Source organism: Chelon labrosus (assembly GCF_963514085.1).
Source record: "Chelon labrosus genome assembly, chromosome: 2".
Classification (NCBI taxonomy): domain Eukaryota; kingdom Metazoa; phylum Chordata; class Actinopteri; order Mugiliformes; family Mugilidae; genus Chelon; species Chelon labrosus.
In genome coordinates this window covers 28,048,505-28,073,794 of record NC_140338.1, presented here as the reverse complement: position 1 = coordinate 28,073,794, position 25,290 = coordinate 28,048,505, and the positions used below count along the sequence as shown (strand labels likewise).

Here is a 25,290-nt window from a genome sequence, read left to right as displayed (position 1 = left end):
TGACTGTGAGGTAGTGATTCAAGTTTCCTCATGTGCTTATGTTGAGAGGGGCTGCTACGGTTGAGCCCATCATGCTGTGAATTATAACACCTAACAAAGACACCAAATGAAGTAGTTTTTGTCTCTTTTAAAAATCAATTACATGATATAAGCTTATCACGTTGTGTATTTCCCGTCCCATGTGGCGCAGCAAATCAGCAGTCCCACATGCCGCAGATGACATTATTTTTGCAGATGAAAAATCTGCAGCTCCCCCTAATGTCTGACTTTTAAAACATTCACAATACAATTTTATGTTTAAGTCAAAGTTTATATCTATATATGTATATATATATATATATACATGTAAGCATTAAGAAAGCGCCAACATTTTAACTTTGTGGGATATGTGATGGGGCCCAAGTTAATCACTGAATACATTCCTTTTCAATTTTTGTCATAAGCATGGCACACTCAAATTTGAATCCTTATCTTTAAATATAGTAGCCTTTTCTGCACTATATGAAGTAAACCTCTCAGATATATTAACACAGGCATTTCTGTAGGTTATACTGGTGTTTAGTTGGCACTTACGATTTATATATGTGTGTTTTGTTAAAAAATGCAATAAGCATGAACTAACTGCACCTGTGTGTATGTATGTACGCATGTAGTATTACCTGAATGACACTGATAAACATCCAAGTACAACATTTCTTTGACGGGAAATGTATGTGTGAAGGGAAAATGTGAGTAAATTTATAGGTCATGATTACACATACAGTTTGTTTGCACTACACAATATCTAATAATACAGACATACATACATAGAGAAAGCAGAGGCTGGTGTGTAGATTCCTTTATTCTTTAGTCTGGAAGGAGGATTAAACTATGTACTGTAGTGTGTGTATATGAGGACTTTCTTGGTCTCATTATGTGGCACAGAGATTTGTTTTTCTTCCATTTCTCAGCTTTGTAAAGCATTTCAAGTGAATTATTTGTAGGCACACTGCAAATACAGCAAATATTAAATACTTCAAATACACAGTAAACGTAAGAACATTCCTATATGTACAAAAGTAATCAGTATTATTTCCTGTATTTCCAGTTTGATGTTGTGGACTGAGGCACACCCAAAACACACACAAACAGTTTACACATAAGACAAGCTGGACAGAAAGCCGTCCAGCGCAAAATTATTATTTTGCTTTTTTCTGGTTTTGCTGGCTACCCACATGTGAGCAACAAGGAAATATTAGATCCTAAAGGGTAACCCGATTAGTAAGAGGCTGCAAAAGATCAAGTTGGTTATTTCATTTCATTTATTGCCTTTAATGTCAAATCTGACCACAAGCCAATGGGGAATTATATATTATACTGTCGCTGCGGTCCCTCACCTCTGAAAATGGTTGGAGGTTTTTCACTAAAGGTAACATTACCACCAGTAAAGGTCAGTGAAGATCAATTAAATGACACCGCTCAGACATGGATCCACAGAACTTGAAGGCTGTCGCTTTAGACAGTTTCTGCCATACTGGTGATAGTCCAAGTGTTTCCTTTTTTTTCCAGCTGTAATTATGCAGAATTATTTCCAGAGGTTACTTTTCTGATGCCAGTACAAGTCCGTGCCGACAGAACGAGAAGCAGGGGTCATTTCCAGTGTGATTTGCCAATGACGAGTCAGTTCTAACTCTGGCAATAGTTGCTATTGCCCGATGCACTGTACATGTGTCTGTCAAAAGACTGCATCATTTTATTCTACTCAAATAGTTATTTTTGGTTTAGTTTTTGTTGCAAGATCATTCAAATTCAAGTGTTAGTGGACTCGGTGGTCCGAATAAATTCATATTTACACAGGAATTAACTTTAATGCGAGTTAAATGTCCAACCTAAACCCTAAGAAGCAGACGTGAAAATAAAGCAAAAACAAAGGCAACTGGACTTCCCTTGAAGACACTGAAGACTAAAAGAAGTCCAGCTGCCTATGTTTAGTTTTGTTCTTTAGAAATACAATTACCTGGATAACTGAGAATTATCACAAATGAATAAGCGTTTTAAATGTGCCATCTGATGATATAAACAGGATGTCGGCTTCCATGTTGCCACAACAACGTCCATTATTTCTGCAGTTCTTTCCCTTCTTTAAATGTTTAACTGTACATACAAAACAGCTCCAGACAACAGATTGTCTTTGGTAGACGTGAAATTAAAATGCCAAGTGCATCTTTGGCCCTCCTCCTGGCTGTGCTGCTGTTGAGTGGACAACATCTCGAGTGTCCCTCACCACTGGTTGGGTCGAGAAGGGACTTGCGGCGGCCTCCTGTGTGTGAGAAGACCGTGAAAAGAAGATTTCCATTTAATTTCTGATCTTAAGAGCATCAGTGAAGCACAGATGACAGTCAGCGGAGCATATCTAGAATAATCAGAGCAGGCTTGCATACCTTTATTAATTTCTGCTCTAAGAACAGACCAAAAACAACTAGTAATACTATCCTTACAGTGTGTTGCTACTGGCAACCACAGTTACCATGGAGACCAGCAGCTCCAGCGTACAGTATAGTAAGAAAAGGTCTTGCCAGGCTGCGCACAGAAAAGCGAAACCTTTTTGTTCCGCTTAGCTTTCTCTGTTGTACCATCATGCAAATCAATAAGGTCTTGGCCTGAACTCTCTTGAGTAATATTCACATGCTGCTACTATTCTACCAACAGGAAGCATGTTCTGCATGTTTATTGTTTGTGCATGGAAACCAAAGAAAGTCCTGAGAAAAGCACTGAAGCACAGGATGTCTGCAGCAAGAAGAAGCACCAGCCACCACACCTTCTTTTTCTATCCATTTATTCACTTCATGAAATACCTCTTTTTTTCCCACTATGGCTTTGAAATCTAAAGTTTAAAAAAACAAACAAAAAAAACACTTGAGGCACTTTTTTCTTTTCACCGAGGACGAACAGTCGTGGGAGGTAAATGTCAGAAGATGTTTGACTGGGCAAGGTGACTCTTACCTCTGCTACTGTATAATTACCAGCATGACACCAGAAGGCATCCCACTTCTTCCTCTTCTGTCTCATGTTTACTTGGTCCACAAAGAGAAACACTAAGACCTAACAAGACTATATTTGAAGACACTTAGCAATTCGGCAAAATATTGAAGCATAAAAAAAACAAAAAACAGATATATTGGGCTGGCTAATTTTAATGAAGCTGAGAAAAAAATCAAGAGAAAAATGACTTTCTGAAAAAGTGCTGCTGACTCACTGAGGTGCTTAGTGTGTACAATTAACTGACACAATATTAGCCAGTACATAACTCACAGAAGTTTTTCCTTACCATAATATAAAAGGTTACGAGTCACATACTGTTTTAAGACACATCTCATCTCAGGTGAAAATGCTAGATGACTCGCTGGTTCACTTTAAAATCATCAAATTTATCCCTTTTCATAGCACTGAAGACAGAAAATGTGTTAAAAAGGTATCTACACATTAAGCCACAATTACATACAAAAAATGCCTCTGAAATGCACAGACTGAAACAGCATCAGATTACCAATTACAGTAGTAACAGGGGGAAAAAAAACTAATTTTAGTTTTACTGTTTCTGTTCGGAAGAAATGTAAACAAAGTTTGTTTCTAGTCAAGCAGGGAGGGCTCTGAAGGACGTATGATAGTGGGTCGGTTGGGAGCAGCCGGGGGTCTTCTGCTGCAGGAAGGGGGGAGGGGGGAAGGGAGAGAAAAAAGAAACATGCAAGGGAAATATCATCAGATAGTCATGCACCAATCCTTCCCAAACCACAAAAGGCAGAACAGCACAATCCGTTACAGACAGCCTCAGTTCACCAACAGCAGTCACCAATACCAAAGCCATAAATGACAACGAATGTATGTGTGTGTGCATTTACATATATGTATGTTCACGGTGTTACCTGGGGATCCCCGGCGGCAGCGCCGGAGGCACGCGTCCCGGCCTCGATGGGATGAGAGGCACGGAAGGGTTGGGATCCGGGTACCCCACCGGAGGCCCGGGCCGGGAAGGCACGGGGGGTGCTCCAAATGCTGGGGAGGGGTTGAGGTTAGAAGGAGGACCAGGTGTGGGTCCTCTCACAGCAGGGGGGCGGTTGGGAGGGGGTGCCGTTGTTGAGACGGGACGAGACGCCGGGGGAGGACTGAGGCAGAGAGACAGAATGCTATTGAATTATCCATCTGTCCAATTATCCACCGTGTCTACGTTGTTTTCTCATAACAACAAGCCAGATTTACTGACATCCTATTGGCCAAATCTAATTTCTCATTTAAAAAATGAATGAACATGAAGAAAGCTGGACATAGCTGAATCAAAAGTAAAGTATAACAGTGCAAGCGCTCTGAAACCTTGGAAGAAATAATGGCCGATGAGGACCTCTGCTGGACGTCTTCAGTAATAACATCAGTTGAGATTTTTGGCAGTGAGCATGAGGCAATATTTTTGGGATTTGTCCAGGACACAGCAATTAATCAATTCCAGCTGTACCAACTTCTTAAAACCATGCCGCTTGGTAATGCCCGGTTTCTACAAAGAACTGTACGGTCTTTATGTTTCCATGTGTTTCCATGTTTCATGTTCGCTACCTTGGGTCTTTGGCCATCCAGGTGTCATCTACTGGCGGAGGCACCGGAGTGGAGATGGTGGTGGTGCTGATGTCTCCAATGATGACCAGGGCCTCTTTCAGGGCGTGATACATCCTCAGCATCTCATCTCTCCTCTGGGCCTGCTCCGGTGACTCCTCCATCAAGCTGGACTGCTCCCCGGCCGAGTACAGGTAGGCCAGCAGCTCAGAGTGGATGAAGTCCTTTGCCTGGAAACAGGAGAGAAAAAAAGAGAGTGGCTATAGTTAGAACTAACCTACATTACTTATATAAATGATTTCTAAGTGCATTACAAGGATTTGTTGGTTAAGATAAAACATTCCATATTTCATTTTTTTTTAATGCAGGGATTGACAAATGGAATTGTGCATATACGTGCATTTCAGCAAATCTGAATATTTCTATACATTTTCATTAATTTGCATTTATTCTTTAGGGGCATATTATTTAAGTTGATAAGGTGACTGAGTGAGAAAAAAGCAGTTACAGAGCAACATTAATATTCCTTTAAACTCATGACAAATTCAGCTCCTGAGGAAAATACTGAAACGTCTAAATTTCGCTGCTAAACCCAAGAACCTTTCCAGTTTGCGTTTAGTGCCTAGCATTTACAGCTGCCAAAACGCTTATAAAAGTGAATGGGAAACTGTGACCAACAGTAGAAGACTCACGTTGTTGATCATGAGATGCATTATTGTCTTGGGCATGAGGTCTCTGATGGACTTGTTGACGATGCCGATGTACGAGTCCACGAGGTTACGGATGGTCTCCACCTGTCGCTCCAGCTGCGGGTCCATGGACACGGAGTCGCCGCTACTGATGGTATCTTCGTTCTCAGGCTTGAGGAGCAGCGAGACAGAGAGACTCATGAGACGAGAGACGGAGAGGTGTTTTGTTTGCGTACATGCGAGCCGTTAAAAGCCCAGATACTAGAGTTGATCAATCTTCACATTATTTTCCAGTAAAGTTTATGAGGAATATGGTTTTTAAGTTTTCTTTTTCTGTCTGTGCATTGCTCCCTGGTTTAAAACGGCAGAGTTCTGCTGGAAAAATTTGTGTCACATACTTCTGAGCACCAATCAAGATGAAGTACTATTTGAAGCTATTAACAGTGCGTGGGTCGTTTCAATTAAACCTGATTTATTTTTGAGTAGTTTTAAAATAGGAATTAAATAAATAACAGTCAAATATGTCTTTTTAAACCTTGATTGTTTGAGTGATTGCCTTTTGATTGACCTCTACTAAGAAATACTTTAGATTTGAAGCCATGCAGAGGGCTTTAGCAGCTCTTGTTCACCCAAATTAAAAAATATTGGATGCCAGATTGTTCTTCATGCTTTTAAACCAGTGTTTGTGACCGTGTAGCAGATCTGTTTGGATAGACCAAAATTAATGACTTATATTTGTGATAAATGACTTTATGACAACTAGCATGGAAATGAACATGAAGAAGTGACCTAGATATTAAATCCCCAGGTTGCTTCCTGGACCAGCATGGCATGGTGAAATGAATGAGGGCCGTGGTATGTGGAACAGCCTTTGTATCCTGCAGCCCTATCCATTTCTTAATTCTACTCGAGACTGTAGATAATATTTGTAAATCACCTGCAACATTTTAAACGTGAGTGCGCTCTTGTGTTACCTGGTCTTTCTCTGGGTAAACGCCAGCTCTGAGGAAGGAGGCCTTCCAGCTGTCAACATCCTCCTGAGTGTCGCACGCCAGTTCAATCTGACGCAGGTCTTTGTACACATTCCTGTAGGGATCGCATGTACAGACGTTAACGGCTGGCTTAAACGGAAAACACACCACAAGAGCAACGGTTTTAGAAGATCACAGCATCCACACCTCTGTTCAGTATTGAAGATGGCAAAGACCTGTTTGCTGGACATGAAGCCCTTTTCCAGATCCCTCAGCTTCAGGTTGTCAAGAGGCAGCATGTACTTCTTCTCTTTCTCCTGGAGAAACAGCCAGTGATTTAGTGTTGAGCGACTTCAAACGATTTTTGTTACAACCACTTACATGTTGCTAACTAACCTCCTGCCACGGAGAAAAGATCACTTAAACGCTGATTTTTTTTTGTTTTTTGTTTTTTTAGCCTCACCTCCTCATCTTTGTACCAGGACAGAGACTCAGCGGTCAGGACAAACCAGTAGTCCTTGGATCCTCCCTTCATGATGCTGATGTTGATGGTGAGCCAGCCTCTGCGGATGACCTGCGCACGAGAGTCAAACACTTAACTACACAACACAAGCATGAAAGAGGGTAACTCTGCAGCAAACAAACCGGAAACTACTAAAACAAATGAAACATGTTCAAAGAAATGGCTCGGCAACGATAAAAGCAGCACAGCAGACATGCAGGAGCTACAGCATCCTCAACAAAATAAGATGACAGCAGCTATGAATTATACACTTCAAATAAGAACAAATGAGGAGAAGTTCCAATGGAAAGTCACCTTCTTTGCATCTTTCTCTCTGCCAGACTGACGGACAAGAAGGCAAAGGGACACAGGGATAATAAACAGACATATGGGGCTTTTCCTTTTGTAATCTGTCAGATTGTCACTTGCCATTGTTAAATATTCATATCATGGTGATACCTGTAGGCTGACTGGTAATAGTTGAATGAAGGCTTAAAGTAAGTGAGTAAGTAGTTTCTGTTGTGGACTTATTCTATGCATGTATTCATTGTCACAGAGAAGGTCTCGGGGGAAAAAAAGTCAGATGTTTGCCCCTGGAATGACCTCAGAAGCTGTCAAAACCCAAATCTGGCTTTCAGTGTAAACACAGAGAGCTGCTCAGCCACATGATAAATAAACCGTAGCTCAAAGTCCTGAGACTGTGTGTCATAGAGTTTCACATTGATGTTTTACAGGTGAAGTCGATAAGAGTTTGCGTAAAATCCCATTTTGATCCTGCCGTCAAAACAAATCCACGCCGACATCCCCTATAAAAAACATTACAGTAAACCCTGAAAGCAAAGCTGCGCTCTAACTTGTGTTTTCTTGAAGCAGAACTATTCCAGTACACATAGTGAGTCCATGAGCGTAACTCTCACTTCCCTGTTCTTCTTCAAGGAGCACAAATCTCGTTTCTCGACATGGTCTGAGTGACGCTGACCGCCACCCACCTAAAGAGGAAGTGAAAAGTGGGGGTGCATAGGGGGGCATGGTACTTACAAGAATCTCTCCCTGGGCCGTTAAAATGAGGAACAGCAGAGGAGAAAGAGGAAAGGGAAACAAGGAGACGGGGCACAGACAAGAGTATGAAAATGTGAAGCAACAGAGGGCGGTAATGACAGGAGAGATGGGCTGAGACAACAGCAGAACAGAAATAACAAGAGACAAAGACAGCAGCAGAAGGAAAGCAGCTGCTCTTAAGCCACAGTGGTGAGAGAGCTTTCACTGCAATTACCTGATTGGGCATGACTCTCTTCTTAGTGACATTAGCAGCAGTCCGTTGCTGTGCACTGTAGGAGAGAGATTCAGTAACTAACATGATATCAATAGAAAACAACTAATGATTATTTGTGTTTTACAGTTTTGTATTATTCTGTCCATTGTTTCTTCTAATGAATCCCTCGGTCTATAAAACAATATAACAATACTGTGATATATGTCAATCACAGTTTTTTAAGTTTAAGGTAATTCATTTGAATGAATCGATTTTCTTTACTTTATCAGATTAATACAATAAACCCCAGATATATTTAAATTGTTGTCACATAAAATAGTTAAGTCTCAGCGGGATTAGCAGTCGTTGTTTCAGGAGTATGGTGCTATTTTTAAGAAGAGCTGCTATATATCTTACCCTGTATTTTACACTTGATTATATTTTTTTTGTATTGCAAATACTGAAGACCTTTTTTTGACTTTTTGGATTCTGTATGTATTTTTATTTTTTATTTTTTGGTATTCTATTGTGAAAAGTATATCTATCTATCTATCTATTTTTGGGGAGGACGACTCCTGTTAAGTACAAGTCCCAAAAAAACAGCAGTACAGTTGTACAGCTTTTCCACAAATTTTAACTTTGCAGTCTTAAATACAAACAGTAAAGATTAAACATATTATTATTACCTGATTTAAGCTACATATCTATCAGATATACTCTTATTGTCATATAGGCACATGGTTACAGATAACATGAAAATGCAGTGAAGAAATGCTGAAGATATGGTTCAGGTAATGTGTAAACACATGGATCGACCACTAGAGGGCACTAACAACTTTATTTTTAAACTACCTCGTCAAAAATGATTTGTTAGGCCATGTTCCTGTTGATACTGTATACATGTACTGTACATTATTTCTTTTTTCTCACATATTGATAGTTTCACTTCTTCCTGGTATTGCAAAATATTTTTCATGTGTCACCAATTGCCTTGAATATACAGAAATGAATCATTCATTTGTAAATATTACCATATCAAAACAGCTGCAAACTCATTTTGATTAAATTCAGTGGACCTCATTTGTCTTACTTTGCAAATCCGATAAAGTCCTCATGGTTAGTGTTGATGTAGGAGAGCTCAATGTCAATCAGCAGCAGCACCTAAGAAGCACATTGTGACACCTGTTACGTACACAAAAGGGGTGAAACTCTTGAGATATGCCGCTTCGATCTCTCTTTCCCACACACCTGATCTTTGGTCTTGTTGTCTCTCTCTCTGACGTAGGTGGTGACAATTCTCTCGGTTTCTTCTCTCAGACGAGGGTACGAGCCCAGCTGAAGATGCACGGAAACACACACACACATACGCACTGCTGCAGATTGATGCAGGCTTTACACAACACGGTAAACACACAGCGTATCCTCATAGATAAATAGATAGATACAATCAACCACTTTACAATTATACAATTATGAGGCAAGACATAAAGACTGAGGGGGCATGCACTGAGTTCCATGCTCATAGGGCGACTCAACATGTCAGGAAGGATTTAGTAAAAAGGACTGTGTTAGAGTTCAGAACAGGGTTTCATGGAGTCTTGTGAAGGTATATTATTAGTGTCAACAATGCAGAAAAGGTGATGGAATATACCGAATTAAAACACCCACAGTTGTGAAAGCAATTTTTTTAGTATGGAGGGGGGTCTGATTTGATAAGGAGGCAGGGTAAGGTCTGGTTAAATCATTGGACCCAGTGCTGATTTGTGGGCAGGGTCAGAATGGGGAGAGGGAGTCTTTGTCATTAAGGATCAACATGAAGTGAGGCAGCAGGACCGGTGTCAAGTGAAGCCTTCAGGCAGTGGTGAAGGGTAACAATGAACAACACTAACAGTGGTGAGTTAGTTGAATGAATTATGTCTGCTCTCTATTGCTGCTTTTCTTTCCCCTTCACTCTCTCTAAGTCATCAGCCTGTGTCACTGTTAAACGTCTCTCTGCCATTCATGTTTACCTTTTCAGAGCACTTCCTGATCAGGGTGAAAAGCTCGGTGACGACGAGGTCAACACATTTCAGACAGGGGTCTTTCAGCTTAATGATCTGCTTTTTCACTATAGCCTCAAACGCCATGTCTGGGGTGAACAGGCCTGTCCTGTGGTGAGGCGTCGCGGGATTCGGAAGGTTAATGTCAAGTGAAAGAGGAGAAGTCAAGCATGAGGCGTGGTGGAAAGAAAACATAAGTGGTGTTGGGAAAATGAGTTGGGAAAACGGAAAGAAAGATGAAGGTTGAGGAACATGACAAAGAAGAAAAAAAAAACAGGTGTTTAGTTAGTTCACCTACATGTTCAGAACAAAAACAAGCTGCAGGTTATCAAGAGAGTTCACTGACATTTCAGCCGCCTTTGCATGCTGATGTTTAGGGATCAACATATGGCTTTTTGGCCATCCTAGAAACATGACTGCGGGTGGTGGTGTCGGATTGTGTGCTGGTCTATTGGTCCAAACACAAATACCTCAACAAACACTGCCATGGAATTGTGTATATAAACTGCCTGGCCAAAAAAAAGTCACCACCTGGATTTCACTAAGCCTCCTATTGGATAATTACTGCATGGGAGATTATCTTTCAACTGGCAACAAGTTATTTAACCCCAACTGATGCAATGAGACACATCCTGTGGTCGTTGAAGAGATGTTAGTCTGTCTGAGAAGGGTCAAATCATTGGCATGCATCAAGCAGTGAAAACATTCTTCCCTGATGTTCACAGGCATATTCCAAGATGACGATGCCAGGATTCATGGGGCTCAGATTGTGAAAGAGCGTGAGACATTATTTTCACACGTGAATTGTCCACCACAGACCTTAACCCCCATTGAGAATCTTTGGGATTCGAAATATTAGAGTGCGACCATTTTTTTTTGGTGGTGACTTTTTTTTCGGCCAGGCAGTGTATATATATTCATGATGTGGGTGACCCCGAGAAATTCCCTCTAGTGCTGCCAAAATATGTCAAAAAATGCCATTCATTTCAGCTGTACTTTGTGTTAAAAGGTAAAAACCAAGTGTGAGCATGCTAGCATTAGCATTTAGCTTAAGGCATGGCTGAGCCTGAAGACTCTAATGCTAAGTTCACACTGTGGGTGACAAAGTGCAACCTTGTTTACAAGTCGCTGTTGAAGTGTAGCTCAAACACACCACATCATAGAAGTGCTGAAAAAAATCGAACCCAGCTCAACTTTGATTTGTGGCGAGTTAGCTGTTAGTTTGTAGGACCACATCGTCGGCTTCTAATGAAAATGACCAGTAGCCTTTTTTGCCCGTATTGTGAACGGCGCATTAGTGTTACTTAATCTACAGCTTCACAACAGGCCTGCAGCTTGTTTTGCAATGAACCTACAGAAACATGTCACAGCCCGTCTGTTTCTGTCCACACAGTGTCTCAGAGACACCAATCCAATGCACTGCAGTGCAGCCAGTACATCCACTCATGTGATCTTCAAAGCAGGACTGTAAAAACTAATTCCTTACTTTGAAATCAGCCACTTTTCAGTAGTTTAGGTAGTTTGATCCAAGAAAAATGATGTCCGAAACAACATAGCTAAAGATGGCTGCTGTTGGAACCAAAGTGGAGCTTGGCAGCACTGACTATGCACAGGTACGGCAATCGGGCAGGTGACCATGCACTGATACCTTATTGGTGCACTGTCTGACTGTGTTGATGAGCTCCTGGATGACCAGGTCGATGCATTTCAGACAGGGCTCTTTCAGCTTAATGATCTGCTTTTTCACTATGGCCTCAAACGCCAGGTCTGGAGTGAACAGGCCTGTCCTGAAGGACATACAAAACAAGACACACACATGGAAACATGGAGCAGAAGACACACAGGAAGTGTGTGAAACAATCGCACAGACGGGGACGACCTGAGCAGACAGATGCTGAGGAACAATGAATGAGGAAGAAGAAGGGAAAACAGGAACATTTGGAGTGGAAGGCAGACACCAGGCCAACAAGCAGCAGGAAATAAAAAAAAAAAACTATCACCAATAACAGAAGACATTAGCGCAAGCACATGTAACAGAGACAAAAAAAAAAAAAAAAAAGCTGACAGACAGGTAAGCAGACACATGTGTATTGCATGTGATGTTTTTTTGCAGGCTGGCTTAACTTGCCTGACTCCGTGGATGTTCTTGATGGCATAACTGATCTCTTTCCTCAGCTCCTTCTCATCAAACTCCATCTAAGACACAGTGCAAACAAAGCTTAGATTTTATTTGTTCTGTGCATAGTTATTGGTACTTCTGGGATAAGGTGAGGCCAGACACGAGGAAGGAACACAGTGACAAATGATTATGATGAAAGCACTGGTCACCTTCACTAGCTCGAAGGGGAAGCGCTCATGAAAGATCCGGTTGATCTTTGCACCACCGGACAAGTTGGAGGTATCCACCTGATCTCCAGACCCCTCTATGCACTTCTCAAAGTCCACACCAAACTGCTGCACCATCCTATACAGGTTACACAGAACACACTCAGTGTATTAAGTTACTGGTTTAATATGCATCTGCACGTCTGCATCTGTGTATGTAGGCACTGACTGAAGCAAGGCTTTGGTTTTGCGGGTAGGGTCGTCAGGACGGAAGTTCTTGTACTCCTCCACTTCCTTTTCCAGTGAGAGAAGCTGGCTTTGAAGCTTACTGCGTAACCCTGGCAACGTGTCGCGGATGTGGTTTGTGAGTTGCTGTAGAGAAATAAAGGTTAAAAGCCCACAATAGTGCATGTTAGGTTCAAACTTGTGCAGTAACTTTCAATGACTCAACAATTCAGTGCAGTCCAAAACTACCAACTGAAGCTTGGACTTAAACATTTATTATTGACTGATCGGCTCCGTGCCTCACCTGGTTGAGGGTTTTCTGCAGGTGCGGCGTACCCATGCGTTCTGCAATGTGTCTGTATGCAGGATGAGACAGGAAGAACTTCCTCTCAGCAGCCAAAGCAGCACGGATGTCTTTCTTCCCATCAATGTCCTTTTGACTGCGGTTCACCACCCCGATATAACCTGAATAAAAAACACAAACAAGGCACCATAAAAGAGCTTTCATGGCCAAACTGAAGAAAGTTTTAGACTCCCAATCCAAATTCATATTTGTTTGACTTGATCAAGACCAGACTGAAACCAAAAAGTACAACATCTCCTCAAAAATAAACCATAACAACACACAGGCTTTGCAACCAAGCAACTTGTAAACTTGTGTGTATACTTTCTAAAACTGGGGAACTACATATGCTACTACTGTATACACACCAATCAGCCACAACATTATGACCACCGACAGGAGAAGTAAACAACATTGACCATTTTGTGACAGTTCAATGTTCCGCTGGGAAACTTCTGGACCTGGCATTCATGTGGATGTTACTTAGACACGTACCACCCACCTAGACCAGACAGTTTTACAGTGTGAGTCTGTTAACCTCTGATGAAATATGAATGAGACATAATTACTTTTACTAACCCTTATCTTATCTTATCTTATCTTATCTTATCTTATCTTATCCTATCCTATTCTATTAATGATTTCAGTAGTGATGAACTTCCCTGATGCTTTCTCACTGCACTGTATCCGTGTGCGTGTGGCCTTACCTCTGCGGAGCGGCAGTAGTTTGTTCTCCAGGATATCTCGTGCATCTGTCCCCTCATCCATCAGGTCCAACTTCGTGATCACACCGATTGTCCGCAGCCCTGACAACAAAAGTGTCATTATTAAATTTTAATATTCACATATAAAAATGAGCTTGTCAGATTTGCAAATATAATTTAAAGGTTTAATGCTCTGTCATTAGCAGTAGATAGCATCCATTAAAACGGTTAATAACACGGTTAATAATATCCTCTGGATAGACTGAAAGATGGTCAAAAGTGGAACCATAATTCAGTGTAATTATATCTCTACTAATCTTATTCAGTACTTGCTGGCAGGAAGTCTTTTAATAATGTAACTGATAATTATCTTGATGAGCCATTTCCTGCACCGAGGCAAAGATTAATAGGAAGATGTGAGTGCTAATAGCTGCAAGTTCCAACAAAATGTAATTAATTTTATACTAAAATTAGTACAATAATGGTTAGTTATGGAAATACCCAGATAAAGACGACCCTGCATAGAAACAGGGGACATCCTCCAGCTTACCCTGAGGATCCACCTCCTTGGCGATCTTGAGGGCGTCGGAGTTGGCCAGGTCAGTGTTAGCCGGGGTGACGGCGAGGATCAAGCAACTCTCCTTAGTGATGAACTGCAGCAGCATGTCTCTAATCTGATGCTCAATGTCCACAGGCTGGTCACCCACCGCCACTTTGGTCATCCCCGGCAGGTCAATCAGGGTCAAGTTCAGCACTTAGAAGGGAAAGGGGAAAAAGGGAGGGTTCAGTTAGACATGAGGTTGAAAATTTGCACCAAGAAGTCTGGCTTTAAATGTGTGTGTGTGTGTCACCATTAGGGGAGTAGACGCGGAGGTTGATCGGTATTGGGGAGATGCCCTTGTTGGATCCAGTTAGCCGGTCTGTCTCTGCTTCGATCTCCGTGCGGACTTCATCAAAGTCCACAAACTTGCGTCCCTTACAGTGCAGGAACTCTGCATACTCTACACGGAAGAAAACACAGGTTTTGGACAGTAGAGAGGGTGAGGGACTGGTAATAAGTCAATATGTAGACAAATATGATAAGACAAGGGCCAGGAAGTGGAGTGAAGCTTAATCAATTACTGCTTTATCAACCGAAATAAAAACTTTTATAAAAGGGATGTGAAATAGACTTTTGAGACATGTAGTGTGTCTACACAAAAAGATGAGATACACACACCTGAACATTTCCTGAATTTAGGATTACAGCCATTTCTAAACAGGTACGGTAAGAATCACGTGCACAGCTTACCTGCTTTATTGTTCACCAGCTGGAGGATGAGAGGACGACGGGTGACGATGCCAGATCCTCTGGGCAAAAAGTCCCTGATTAAGAGGCAGAGGTAAAGTTTAACACACACAACTTAAGGATATCTGCAGGCAAACAGCTGATTATTGGACATACTTTAAATCAAATTTTAGGTCATTAAAGAAAAGAGCATTGATCTGAAATGAATTATGACCCTGGATGTTGCTTTTAATGGCAAAATTTAAATATGGAACACAAAACATCAGCATTTAATTTTCGCACCATGTCAGCATACTTCTTATAAAAGCTTCTCCAATTACTTATGCAGACCTCTCCCTGAGCGTGTGCATTATTGATGCAAGACAAAGATTGACTTACAAACCGGTCCATTACATATAGTGCAAATAGAAAGAAGCGTCGCCCCCTGTTTTCCCTCATTCCATACAGAGTGGAAACTGCTATTCAATAGAGTCGTGATCATTTCCAGGTCAGTGGCCGCACATCTCTCCAGGCCATGAGAACATGTCTGTGTCTGTCTGTGCGTTTGGCAGGTCAGTGGCAAGACCTGAGTTTTAGCGTAAGGTACTGGAAGCAGAGCCCACAAACACACACACATACACAAAATATGCACTAAAACAAAACAATTTGAACAGACCCGCACACACACAGACCCTGTGCCTGGTGTTCACTGCTGCCAGCAGTCAGGAAGTTACACAACTCTAATCCACATCCTGTTTCCTCATGTCTTCCTGTCACTTACAAAACCACAACATTAATACCTCGAGGACCAACACGGACCAATAATCAATGGAATCCCTGATTCATTCATCAAGTAATCCGGACTTTAGACTCTTCTGGTCAATTTTTTCTAGTTCCTGGTTGAATATGATTGTTCTCTCTGGTGCATATTAACCGTGAGATAACCGTTGGTACATTTTGAACAGTGCATTACTCAGACTTACACATTAGGCGCCATAATCTTGGGCTCATTCACATTTTTTTCACAATTCTTTACATCAGCTTGCACATATCGTACCAAAGAATTATACATCCCCCAAAATCGCTAACATTACTTTATTTAAATGACTGTTGGAGAACAAAGAAGATCAAACTACACGACATTTCAAGAACAAAAACTACATGCCCAGTACATTAAATCAACATTCTGACAGCACAGATTAATCCTGTGTAACTGCGTGTCAGTAGGCTAATTAACAAACAGCTAAGCGCTCTTCTGTGGGTATCTGGTACCCAGTGTGTCATATACACATGACAGTGCAGCTGGTGACATCACTGATGACCCCAGCACTAACGCATCAATGCCCCTACTGTCCTCCTCAGCCACTGCTTGGAACTCGGAGACAAAAGGCAAGAGGAAAAAAAGGAGACATTGGCTGCCTAATCAACATTCCCTACCTCACGGACAAAAAATAAAATCTTTGTGACATGTGGGCAACTGAAGTGTTCTCTCTGTTCTCTCGGCTACCCTTAGTAAATTAGGCCTCAACCTCAATCTTCTTCCCCATCAATTTCCTCTAGCAATGCTATTATCTTGTGTTTTCACTGAAAAAACATCGAAGCGACTTCTCTCTACACTGTTATAAATGGAGCAGAGGGATCCGAACACATGGCAATAATGTGCCAGCTGGTTTGCTGCTATTTGTCATCAACAAGGATCCACAAGTGCCTCAAGCTCATTCACCAGCGCCACAAAGAAGCTCAGCAGTGCTCAGCATGCTGAAGGCGCAGATATTTTCTAGTGAACTGCCAGTGAAGCTATCCAATGATTCATTTATCTGACAGTGACCTCATCCACCCTGCCAACAGTCCCCTTTTGCTCCTCGGAAGTCAAACTTTGACCCGATCTAAATAATACAAGCTCCATAAAGATATCTTTATTTACGATCCGAGCAACCTACAGGAAAAAAACAGTTTTTATAAATGTTTGACAGACTAGGCCTAGTACTGAGTGGAAACAACTGTAGCATTCAACCTTTACAACTGTGTCGTTTTAGAATGTGGATCTCTAAACTAAAGTCTCATTCACACACTTCCATAAAACCATTTCCTTTTATATTTGTCCTAAATCAACAGCTGGTTCCTTGCGCAATAAACGCAATTATCCATCGTGAATAGCTCAGCTTCGAAATGGAAAAAAATCCGTTGGAAAGGAACGTTACAAACTGGGAGGCACCGAGAAAGTAATGAAGTGCTTAGTTGGCGACTTTAACGCAGGAGCTCGGTGTTGTTTACTAAGCAGACAGTCGTAGTGCGTAAAGCGCACGATTCACATTCCAAATTATTCCAAGAAAACACATAAACTGCACAACCTCCCGACGAAATTCTCCAACACGGAGCTCTTCCCTGCGCTCTGGCCGCCGACGACCGCTATTTGCGGCAGGTCCAAGTTGCAGCTCTGGCCGATGGAGCTGAAGGCGTCTTGGAGCTTGTTGATGAGGGGAATTAGGTCTTCCATCCCCCGGTTTCCCATGGCGGATCCTCCGTCAGCCCAGCGGGCTTTAACTTGCACTCCTAACCGGTCAAATAAGAGCCAGAGGGTCTCTCGTCTAGAAAAGCAAAAGTTCCCAGATGATACTGCAGTCAGCCACTGCCGTGTGCGTTTATCTGACCAAAACACAAGGCAGATAGAAGCCAAAAGTCCTGACACGGTTCAGATAATGAAGGTCTCGATAAATGGGTTACTGTATGACAAAAGTCCCTATCCCGGAGTGAAAACTTCTGTCATCATCCGGTCAGGCGACACCCAGCCTCCGCCAGAGAACGTGGCTCCACCCCGACCGTCACTTTGGACAGTCATTGGTCAGCTGGGCCGTCCGTCAGTGCTCCTATATACAGTCTATGGCGCGCACATGGATGTGGTTTTATAATACAGCAGTTTTTGTACTTGCACTGTCACAGTCAAGAAAGTCGTCTTTGAAAACATTACAGCACACCAACATTGTGATCTAGTAAAACCTTGAGCTCATTAGTTTTGCTGACATATGTGGTCACTAGAGGAAGAAACCAGCCTTTTATTCTTCAATTGTTGTTTATTTTATTTTATTTTCTCCTATTTTCATCATATGATACAGAAGAGTTGTATTATAGTTTAAGTTCATCCACTGTGCAATTAGACGTTCTTACTTACAGTTGTATAGTTCCACAACAGTATTCATTCATTGTACATTGTGTATATCTTGTGTAGTTGTACATCGGCCTGCCAATAACAGTGTGCATTCACTGTATAGTTAAAGTTCCACTTTCACTTCTTCTGTTTCTATATTCCTTTTGCATTCTGTGTTGCAATATATTGTAGTAGAAGCAGAAGAGTGAAAGTAGTGTGGTAGTAGAAGTAGAAGTAGTTACTGCCTGCAACTGCATATACTGTATGCAGCCAGCACGGTGGGACGAGGAGTATATGTCAGTATTTTCATTGACATATATTAAAAGTGACAACATTTTAATTCTTTAATCTTTATTTCCTGTTGTTACCCTTTCATTCAAGCTGCTCCTGAGCTGGTAATTCAGAATGTACACATTTTGTCAGTGAAATTGGTAGCTTTTTTGTAGAGATATTAGATTGGACAGAGGGATTGAAAGGAAATGAGAGTTTAAATATGCTACATGCACACGGCAGCATAGAGGGAACAATAAAAGATATTAGTGGCACATCATTAAAATGTCCACAAGGGGGGATCAAAACAAGATATGAAAGGAGAACACACATGTCAGGAACACAAATTATAAACAGGTCATCATACACTCACTTGCCAGTTTATTAGGTACTACTAGCGAAAACGAATGCCTTCCAGTATACCAGTCCTGCTCTAAATATTCCTTCATGACCAATAATAATGTTCAGTTTATGTTAATACAACATCAGAAAGGTGGTAATTCAACTTGATGATCATTTTGGAGGATATAGTGCTGGTAAACTGGATTGAATTAAACACTAAAGTGGAGGACTGTTATATTGGAATGCATTCATTTTCACTAGTGTATATCATTTTTTCTAGAGCTTCAGTGAAGCATGTTACAGCCAGCTGATGTCATGAAACTGAATAATCGTTGTAAGACTGCCTGGTGAGTTTGTTCACACTACAGATATACTGTATTTCTTCAAAGAAAAGTTTAGACAAGCTGCAAAAACTTAACTTGCCTCAAAAAAATGAATGTAGAAAAACAGACCTGAATCAGTGGTTGAAATGAAACCAACAAACAGTTGCTCTCTTCCTCTCAGTGGTTATTTGTGTGAGCATGGTTTCCAGGTAACATGACTTAAGTAGCACATTAAACCTTTATTTTGCGAGCCTGTTTTTACAGAGAAGGACTCATTTAAACCAGTTGTCAACTGTCATATTCCATATCTATATGTATGTGCCATGTTATTCTCATGATAGATGTTAACTAGCCGGTGTGTAAATTTGAACTCTGACTAAATTACTTGATCAGTTAAAAGCTGCTGAACATTTCTGGTTGTATTTAAGAAGAGGAAACATTCAAATCCTTAACAGCATGCTCCATTGTCACTTGCTGGTTCTGCAACTGTATCTCTTCATAACAGTCATCTCCATTATTTCCCTGAGGGGAAGAAGGAGAGAGATGTGATAGGTTCAGCTGTTGTACTCTTTATGCAAAGGAAACACACACACACGTACCTCTGTGGTTTGTCCAGTGTCTGTCCTCCTCTCTGATGATCTGCCTGTTGCGCAGCACGCTAAGAAATGCCAACAGTTTTCAATCTGAAAACTGTTGGCATCCTTGATCCAGTCATTAAACTATTATCTTGATTGATTTTCTTTGATTTTTTCCAAACATAAATACAAGTAAACATTGTACTGCATGCATGACAAGTACATAAGGATTTTGACTCTGTCCCTCACCTGTACTCCTGATTAGTGTCCCTCCGTACAGTATTAGTACGACCGTAACCACTACTAATAATGCCAGACGCACCACTGTACCAACAATCATACCTTAAAAACAAGAGACAAACAGACAAAGAATAAAGTTCCATTGTCCTCAGGATTTGTGCATAAAGATGAGGATGTGTCTGAGAGTGTTTGTCCAGTAGAAATCTTTGTATGTGGAACATGTGTACCCCAGCTATTTGTTAACACACACCTATGTTTGGAGAGTCATCGTCATCCTCTGTAGTTGTTGGCATCCCTGCTGTTGTAGAAGGTGGATGTTCAGGGTCTCCCATCCCAGTTCCATCTGTGTGAGGGTAAAAATTTTGAGAATCTGAGATGGTTGGCTCCTTTGTTAGCCCTCCAGGGTTTCATATCCAGACATTATTATTTTATTAGCCACTGGTGAAAATATGAGATCCTAAATTAAAAAGAGTAGTATGTAAATATGAAAGCACTCCTTTATCAGCAGAGCTCCTGAATTCAAACCATCATTTAAGTGAAGTCAAGTACTGGCATCAAAATGTACATGGAAGCATTTCAGCATCTCCTCAACCCTAGGCCTCATTCTCACATTTCCTGATAAAAAAAATGACTCAAAATAAATTGAGTATCTCAGCAGCTACAGAGTTTATTTGTATAATCTTTAAATGATCTAAATTTACTGCAGAGGTGAATCACTAAAAATGGTCAGAGTAAATGAAGATAGAACCGTCACCAGCACTGAGACTGATGCTGATAAAGTGAAGGGTGGGTATGCTGCATGTGTTGGTTGCCACATGGTTGGTATGTCCTTACACCGTGTCTAAAGGGTGCTCTCTTGTTCTTCAGGCTACAGTTGTAGTCCTATGCTATTTTCGGTTGGCAAGTTTCTGCAATGGGGATTCTATGTATTTATATTGTGAAATGATTCATATACCTTACATACATAAAGTTTTAAGATAAACAAATAATGAGTCAAAGTATTATCAACATTTGCTGCATACTGAATATGTATAATACTCTACCTGTGTTCTACAGTAGTGCATCAGAGTACTCACCTACAAAAAGTTGTATTTTGGTGTATTCTTCTTGCTGCGTTGTTCTGCCAGAGTGACACCAGTACGTTCCAGAGTCAGCTCTACTCAGCTCAGAGATGTGCACATTGAATGAATTTATTCTTTTATTATCCCTGATATGGAACCTGCCTTTAGTTACATCTTTCTCTTTTTCAGTTGTATTTATTAAATCAACACATTTAAAAGGATTCTCCCCCTTGCACAGAAATTTTTCATGGTTCTCAAGGGCGTCAGGATAACTACAAGTAATTGTTGTTGTTGAGGTGACATGAACAGTTTGCATTGGTGTAAAGTCATCCCAGCCTGAAAGAAGAAAAACTGAGTCATGTTGAACATGTTTTCATGTATGTAGGCTTGTCTTATTTTTACTGAATCAGATCAACACTCACCCAAAACCTGCAGATGGATCTCAGTTAAACAGGAAGAAGAATCCTCATCAATTCTTTTCAAAGTACACCGGTATTTCCCAGCATCCTCCAGCATCAGTGTGGAAATGTTCACAGTGTAGACTCTTCTCTGTCTATCAAACTTTAAAGAAAACCGGTCTCGTATTGTGTGCTCTAATTTCAGCGTTGATATCAGCTCTGTGCAATTAAAATCTCTATCTGCTCTGCAGAAGCTTTTCATGGTGCCTTCTTCTTCGCTTTGATATTTACAGCTGATGGTGACAGAACCTCCTAGACGTGCGACCTGGTTCTCTGGTGGGTTGGTACCTGCCAGAGAGTTGAAGAGCATGGACTGTGGATTATTTGTTTTTACTTTAAGGAAGAATTGGCAGAGGTTTAAATAAATCCACTCGCCCCACAATGAAAACGTTCAGCTGAACCCTGTCCACACTGCACAGTTGTTTGTATCAGAGTAGGTAAAATCCAGCATTCAAAGCCTTCACTATTAATCTGCTTCATCAGAATTGTTTGGGTGTGGCTTGAACATTTTTTAAGTTAGAAAATTCAATGTGATTTTTGGGAACATTAACTGATTTATTGTGTAATTTGTTATGAAGCTACCTTTAGCCATGTTGCATCCCGTACGGCTCCATGGTTAAATCAACAGAGCAATGAGTGACTAAAGCAGTGAGATGGAGTAAAAGTACATCTATCTCTGAAGTGTTCTAGAGCGGAACGATAAAGCAGTAGCCAGAAAACAACGGAAATACTCAAAGAACTTCCTGAAAATTTAAGTACGCTAGTTAGATGCTTTATTTCAATTTTAAGCCATGTGAGAGTCATTCTAGAATTAGAAAAGTATTTTACGTGATGTTTTGCATCTTCATGTACTTACAGACAATGCTCTGACTTCCTCCTGTATTTCCCATCACAGTCAATAAACTTACACAAGCTGTTACAAAAAGTACAAGAAAGAGTCAAAATACATTTATATAATTTGATATAATATAATATACTAGTAGAAGAATAATATTACCAGCCAGTATGTAGAAAATGACTTTTGATGATGTCCTCATTGTCTCGGTCAGAAACTTTCATCCAAAATACTAAGTTGTAAGTACTAATAAGTTGTGATGACCTGCTCTGACATCTGTCCTCTACTCTGATCTCTCTGTTTTATCTCTCTCTGAGCAAATGAAACTGCAGGAGCTTTTTTGTTCAGCTTCACTACACACTGACATGCTGGTATAAAAACAGTATGTGCAGAGGCAGAAAGAGAGAAGTGACCAAAGATTAAGAGTCTGGGTGTGTAAACATTGTTCACACTGTTTGTCACATTAGAACAGCAGCACTTGTAGTGTAAGTTTTAAAGATCATCCAAACACTGCAAGTGTCACTTTAATAGATTATTTATTTAGAAACTGAAGAAGATAAGTCACACTGAGGCTGAATAGTACGTCACATGGTGAACGTCTGTTCCGATTCTTCCAGTTGTGTTGAAAGGAAATATAAACTCACTCATAATCATGCACACGACACACACTGGAGCCTTGATACCTTAGTATCTTTAAATGTGCCTACTGACATGACCACTGAAAATATTACATTAGAAAATCTTGCTATAACAGTACAGTGAGTAGTACATAGCCTTTAAGAATATTTATATTGTAGAGTGACAAACACACAGCTTCAAAGCTAAAGGGTCTCCACACTTAAAGTGTTCTTCTGCTTTTTTAATTCATTTCCTCAGGTAGACTGCTCTCAGTTTATTTCATGAGATGCTGTTTTGAAGCATATTCTTCTTATGTCGAGCGCTTTTCCTTTCAGTTGAGTTTTACTTATAAAGTGTCAATAACAATCAAGCCCCCAGAGCCAGAAAACCCCAGAGCAAGCACCAAATAAAGGAGACATGTTGTGTACAAATGAGAACACATGATTCATGGGAGATTTATAATGTTTCCATCTGAAGTTCTCAAAGTCATTTTGTTTGTTCCTTTTTTTTCTTTTTTGCAAATTTGTAGTTTATGTGCGTCTCTAATCAATCACCCTGTAGCATGTAAAACTTTAAGCTAATCAGACATTAAGTTACTGACATACAAAGTCACAACGGGGGGAAGGAAAACTGAATTTATTTTAAAACAGACTTTTATTACAATCTTCCCATCATTTTGTTTTTTTTCCAACCACATTTATTTCATTATATTTAACAGAAATCAATTTATTTTCTGAATTATTTCCATTTACCACCATGACTTCTTGTTGCACTTTGATTCAAGTGAACTCAGACTTCGAGCCCGTATTGCAGATGTACACAGTTTGTGATTTTCACATTCAAATAAACAGCTTCACTCTAGAGGCTTTATATTGGACAGAAGGATAAATGAGAGTTTGAATATGCTACATGCGTACAGAGGCATAGAGGGAAAGATAAAAGATATTAGTGGCAGATCATGACAATGTCCACAAGAGGGAGATCAAAACAAAATATTCATCCATTCATTCATTCATTCATCATCTGTAACCGCTTGTCCTGGACAGGTCTCCAGTCTATCACAGGGCTAACACAGAGAGACAGACAACCATTCACACTCACACCTACGGCCAATTTAGAATCACCAGTGATCCTAATGGACACGTGTTTGTCTGTCTTGCTGTGAGGCATCAGTGCTAACCACCACACCACTGTGATGACCCCCAAACAAGATAGAGAAGAAGAATATGTCAGGAACATAATTTATAAACAGGTCATCATACACTCAATTGCCAAAGCATTAGCTCCCCAGGTGAAACCAAGTGCATTGTCATACCATGTTATTGCTCTAAACCTCTCTTTATGACTATTATGATGTCTAATTTATGTAGAGACAGTGTCAGAAAGGTATGTTCTCTCTGTGTCTGTGTGGGTTCTCTCCAGGTACTCTGGCTTCCTCCCACCATCCAAAGACATGCTGGTTAGGTTAATTTGTGATTCTAAATTGGCCGTAGGTGTGAATGTGCGTGTGAATGGTTGTCTGTCTCTCTGTGTTAGCCCTGCGATAGACTGGAGACCTGTCCAGGGTGTACCCCGCCTCTCGCCCGATGACAGCTGGGATGGGCTCCAGCAGACCCCGCGACCCTTAACAGGTATAAGCGGTTACAGAAGATGAATGAATGAATGAATGAATGAAAGCTCAGAGAATGACTGACTACAGCTAGATGTAACTATCATATTCCATATGTGTGAACTATGTTATTGCCATAGTAGATGTTAACTAGCAGGTGAGTAACTAAAAGTCTGACTGAAAGCTGCTGAACATTTCTCTGTCTATTTCTGATTGTATTTCTGTAGAGTACACACATTACACAGTAAATATATAGTCAGTGACTGACTTCATTATCGTTCCACCCGTGGTGTGACGGTGGAATAAAGAGCTGCCTCTGCTGCTTCTGGAGGACGAGTGTCACCCTGATCTCCACTGATAACGGCTGAGGAGCTGCTTGTACTTGTGTTAGGAAGTGTATTTCCATCATTCTGGAAGCTGATGCTGGCATAGTGGAGCAGGTCTGGAGGAGGGTTGACAGTGGCGTAGACAGTTGGAAGTGAAGTCACTTGCTGGTTCTGCAACTGTATCTCTTCATAATCGTGATCTCCATTATTTCCCTGAGGAGAAGAAAGAGAGAGATGTAGTAGTGGATCAGCGTACTCACCTATAGAAAGTTGTATCATTATGCAAAGTAATGCAAAGTAAACACACACACGTACCTCTGTGTTTTGTCCAGTATCCGTCCTCTGCTCTGATGATTCGCCTGCAGCGCAGCACGCTAAGACAAAGAGCATTTGAATGAATGTAAACAAGATTTTCCACTTTGATGATTTTCACAAATATAGAAAAGTCCTCATAAAAACATAAATACATCTAACAATTGTGCATGTCTGATAAGCTGCAAGTTTCCCTACTGTGCTATGAATAAATGCTTATCTTATCTTATCTTATCTTATCTTATCTTATCTTATGAAAGCCTTTTTTGACTCTGTCC

The 25,290-nt window shown here is 40.8% G+C and overlaps 1 protein-coding gene across 9 annotated transcripts; it reads right to left on the bottom strand.

The window, feature by feature from the left end:
- Positions 1-829: 829 nt before the first annotated feature.
- Positions 830-23,298, bottom strand: LOC311495835 (dynamin-2-like). Of its 9 annotated transcripts, none has more exons than XM_084555458.1 (23): positions 22,169-23,296; positions 20,870-21,600; positions 19,578-20,136; positions 17,250-19,500; positions 14,923-14,996; positions 14,483-14,632; positions 14,182-14,385; positions 13,635-13,733; positions 12,889-13,049; positions 12,589-12,731; positions 12,363-12,498; positions 12,163-12,230; positions 11,683-11,821; positions 9,244-9,330; positions 9,086-9,156; positions 8,017-8,071; positions 6,705-6,815; positions 6,449-6,558; positions 6,245-6,356; positions 5,274-5,441; positions 4,585-4,811; positions 3,903-4,142; positions 830-3,679 (listed from the first exon to the last, which is right to left on the bottom strand). In XM_084555458.1, the coding sequence occupies exons 4-23, from the start codon at positions 17,408-17,410 to the stop codon at positions 3,610-3,612; spliced, it is 2,586 nt and encodes an 861-aa protein (XP_084411584.1). In that variant the 5' UTR covers positions 17,411-19,500; positions 19,578-20,136; positions 20,870-21,600; positions 22,169-23,296; the 3' UTR covers positions 830-3,609. The 9 variants fall into 9 exon arrangements, with proteins under 9 accessions (XP_084411584.1, XP_084411581.1, XP_084411588.1 ...); XM_084555455.1 differs by having other exon boundaries at positions 17,250-20,136; positions 22,169-22,225; positions 22,310-23,296; XM_084555462.1 differs by having other exon boundaries at positions 830-2,299; positions 17,250-20,136; positions 22,169-23,298.
- Between the last annotated feature and the right edge of the window lie 1,992 nt (positions 23,299-25,290).

What these genes read in the sequence shown, in the direction of transcription:
- LOC311495835 (XM_084555454.1), bottom strand. Translation starts at nt 17,410, where the DNA reads ATGGGAAACCGGGGGATGGAAGACCTAATTCCCCTCATCAACAAGCTC. An exon ending in TCAGACAGTGCACCAATAAG is followed by an intron (nt 9,331 to 11,682) that starts GTATCAGTGCAT and finishes GTGCATCTTCAG; the next exon opens with CTGGGCTCGTACCCTCGTCT. An exon ending in TTTACCCAGAGAAAGACCAG is followed by an intron (nt 5,442 to 6,244) that starts GTAACACAAGAG and finishes CTGCTCCTCAAG; the next exon opens with CCTGAGAACGAAGATACCAT.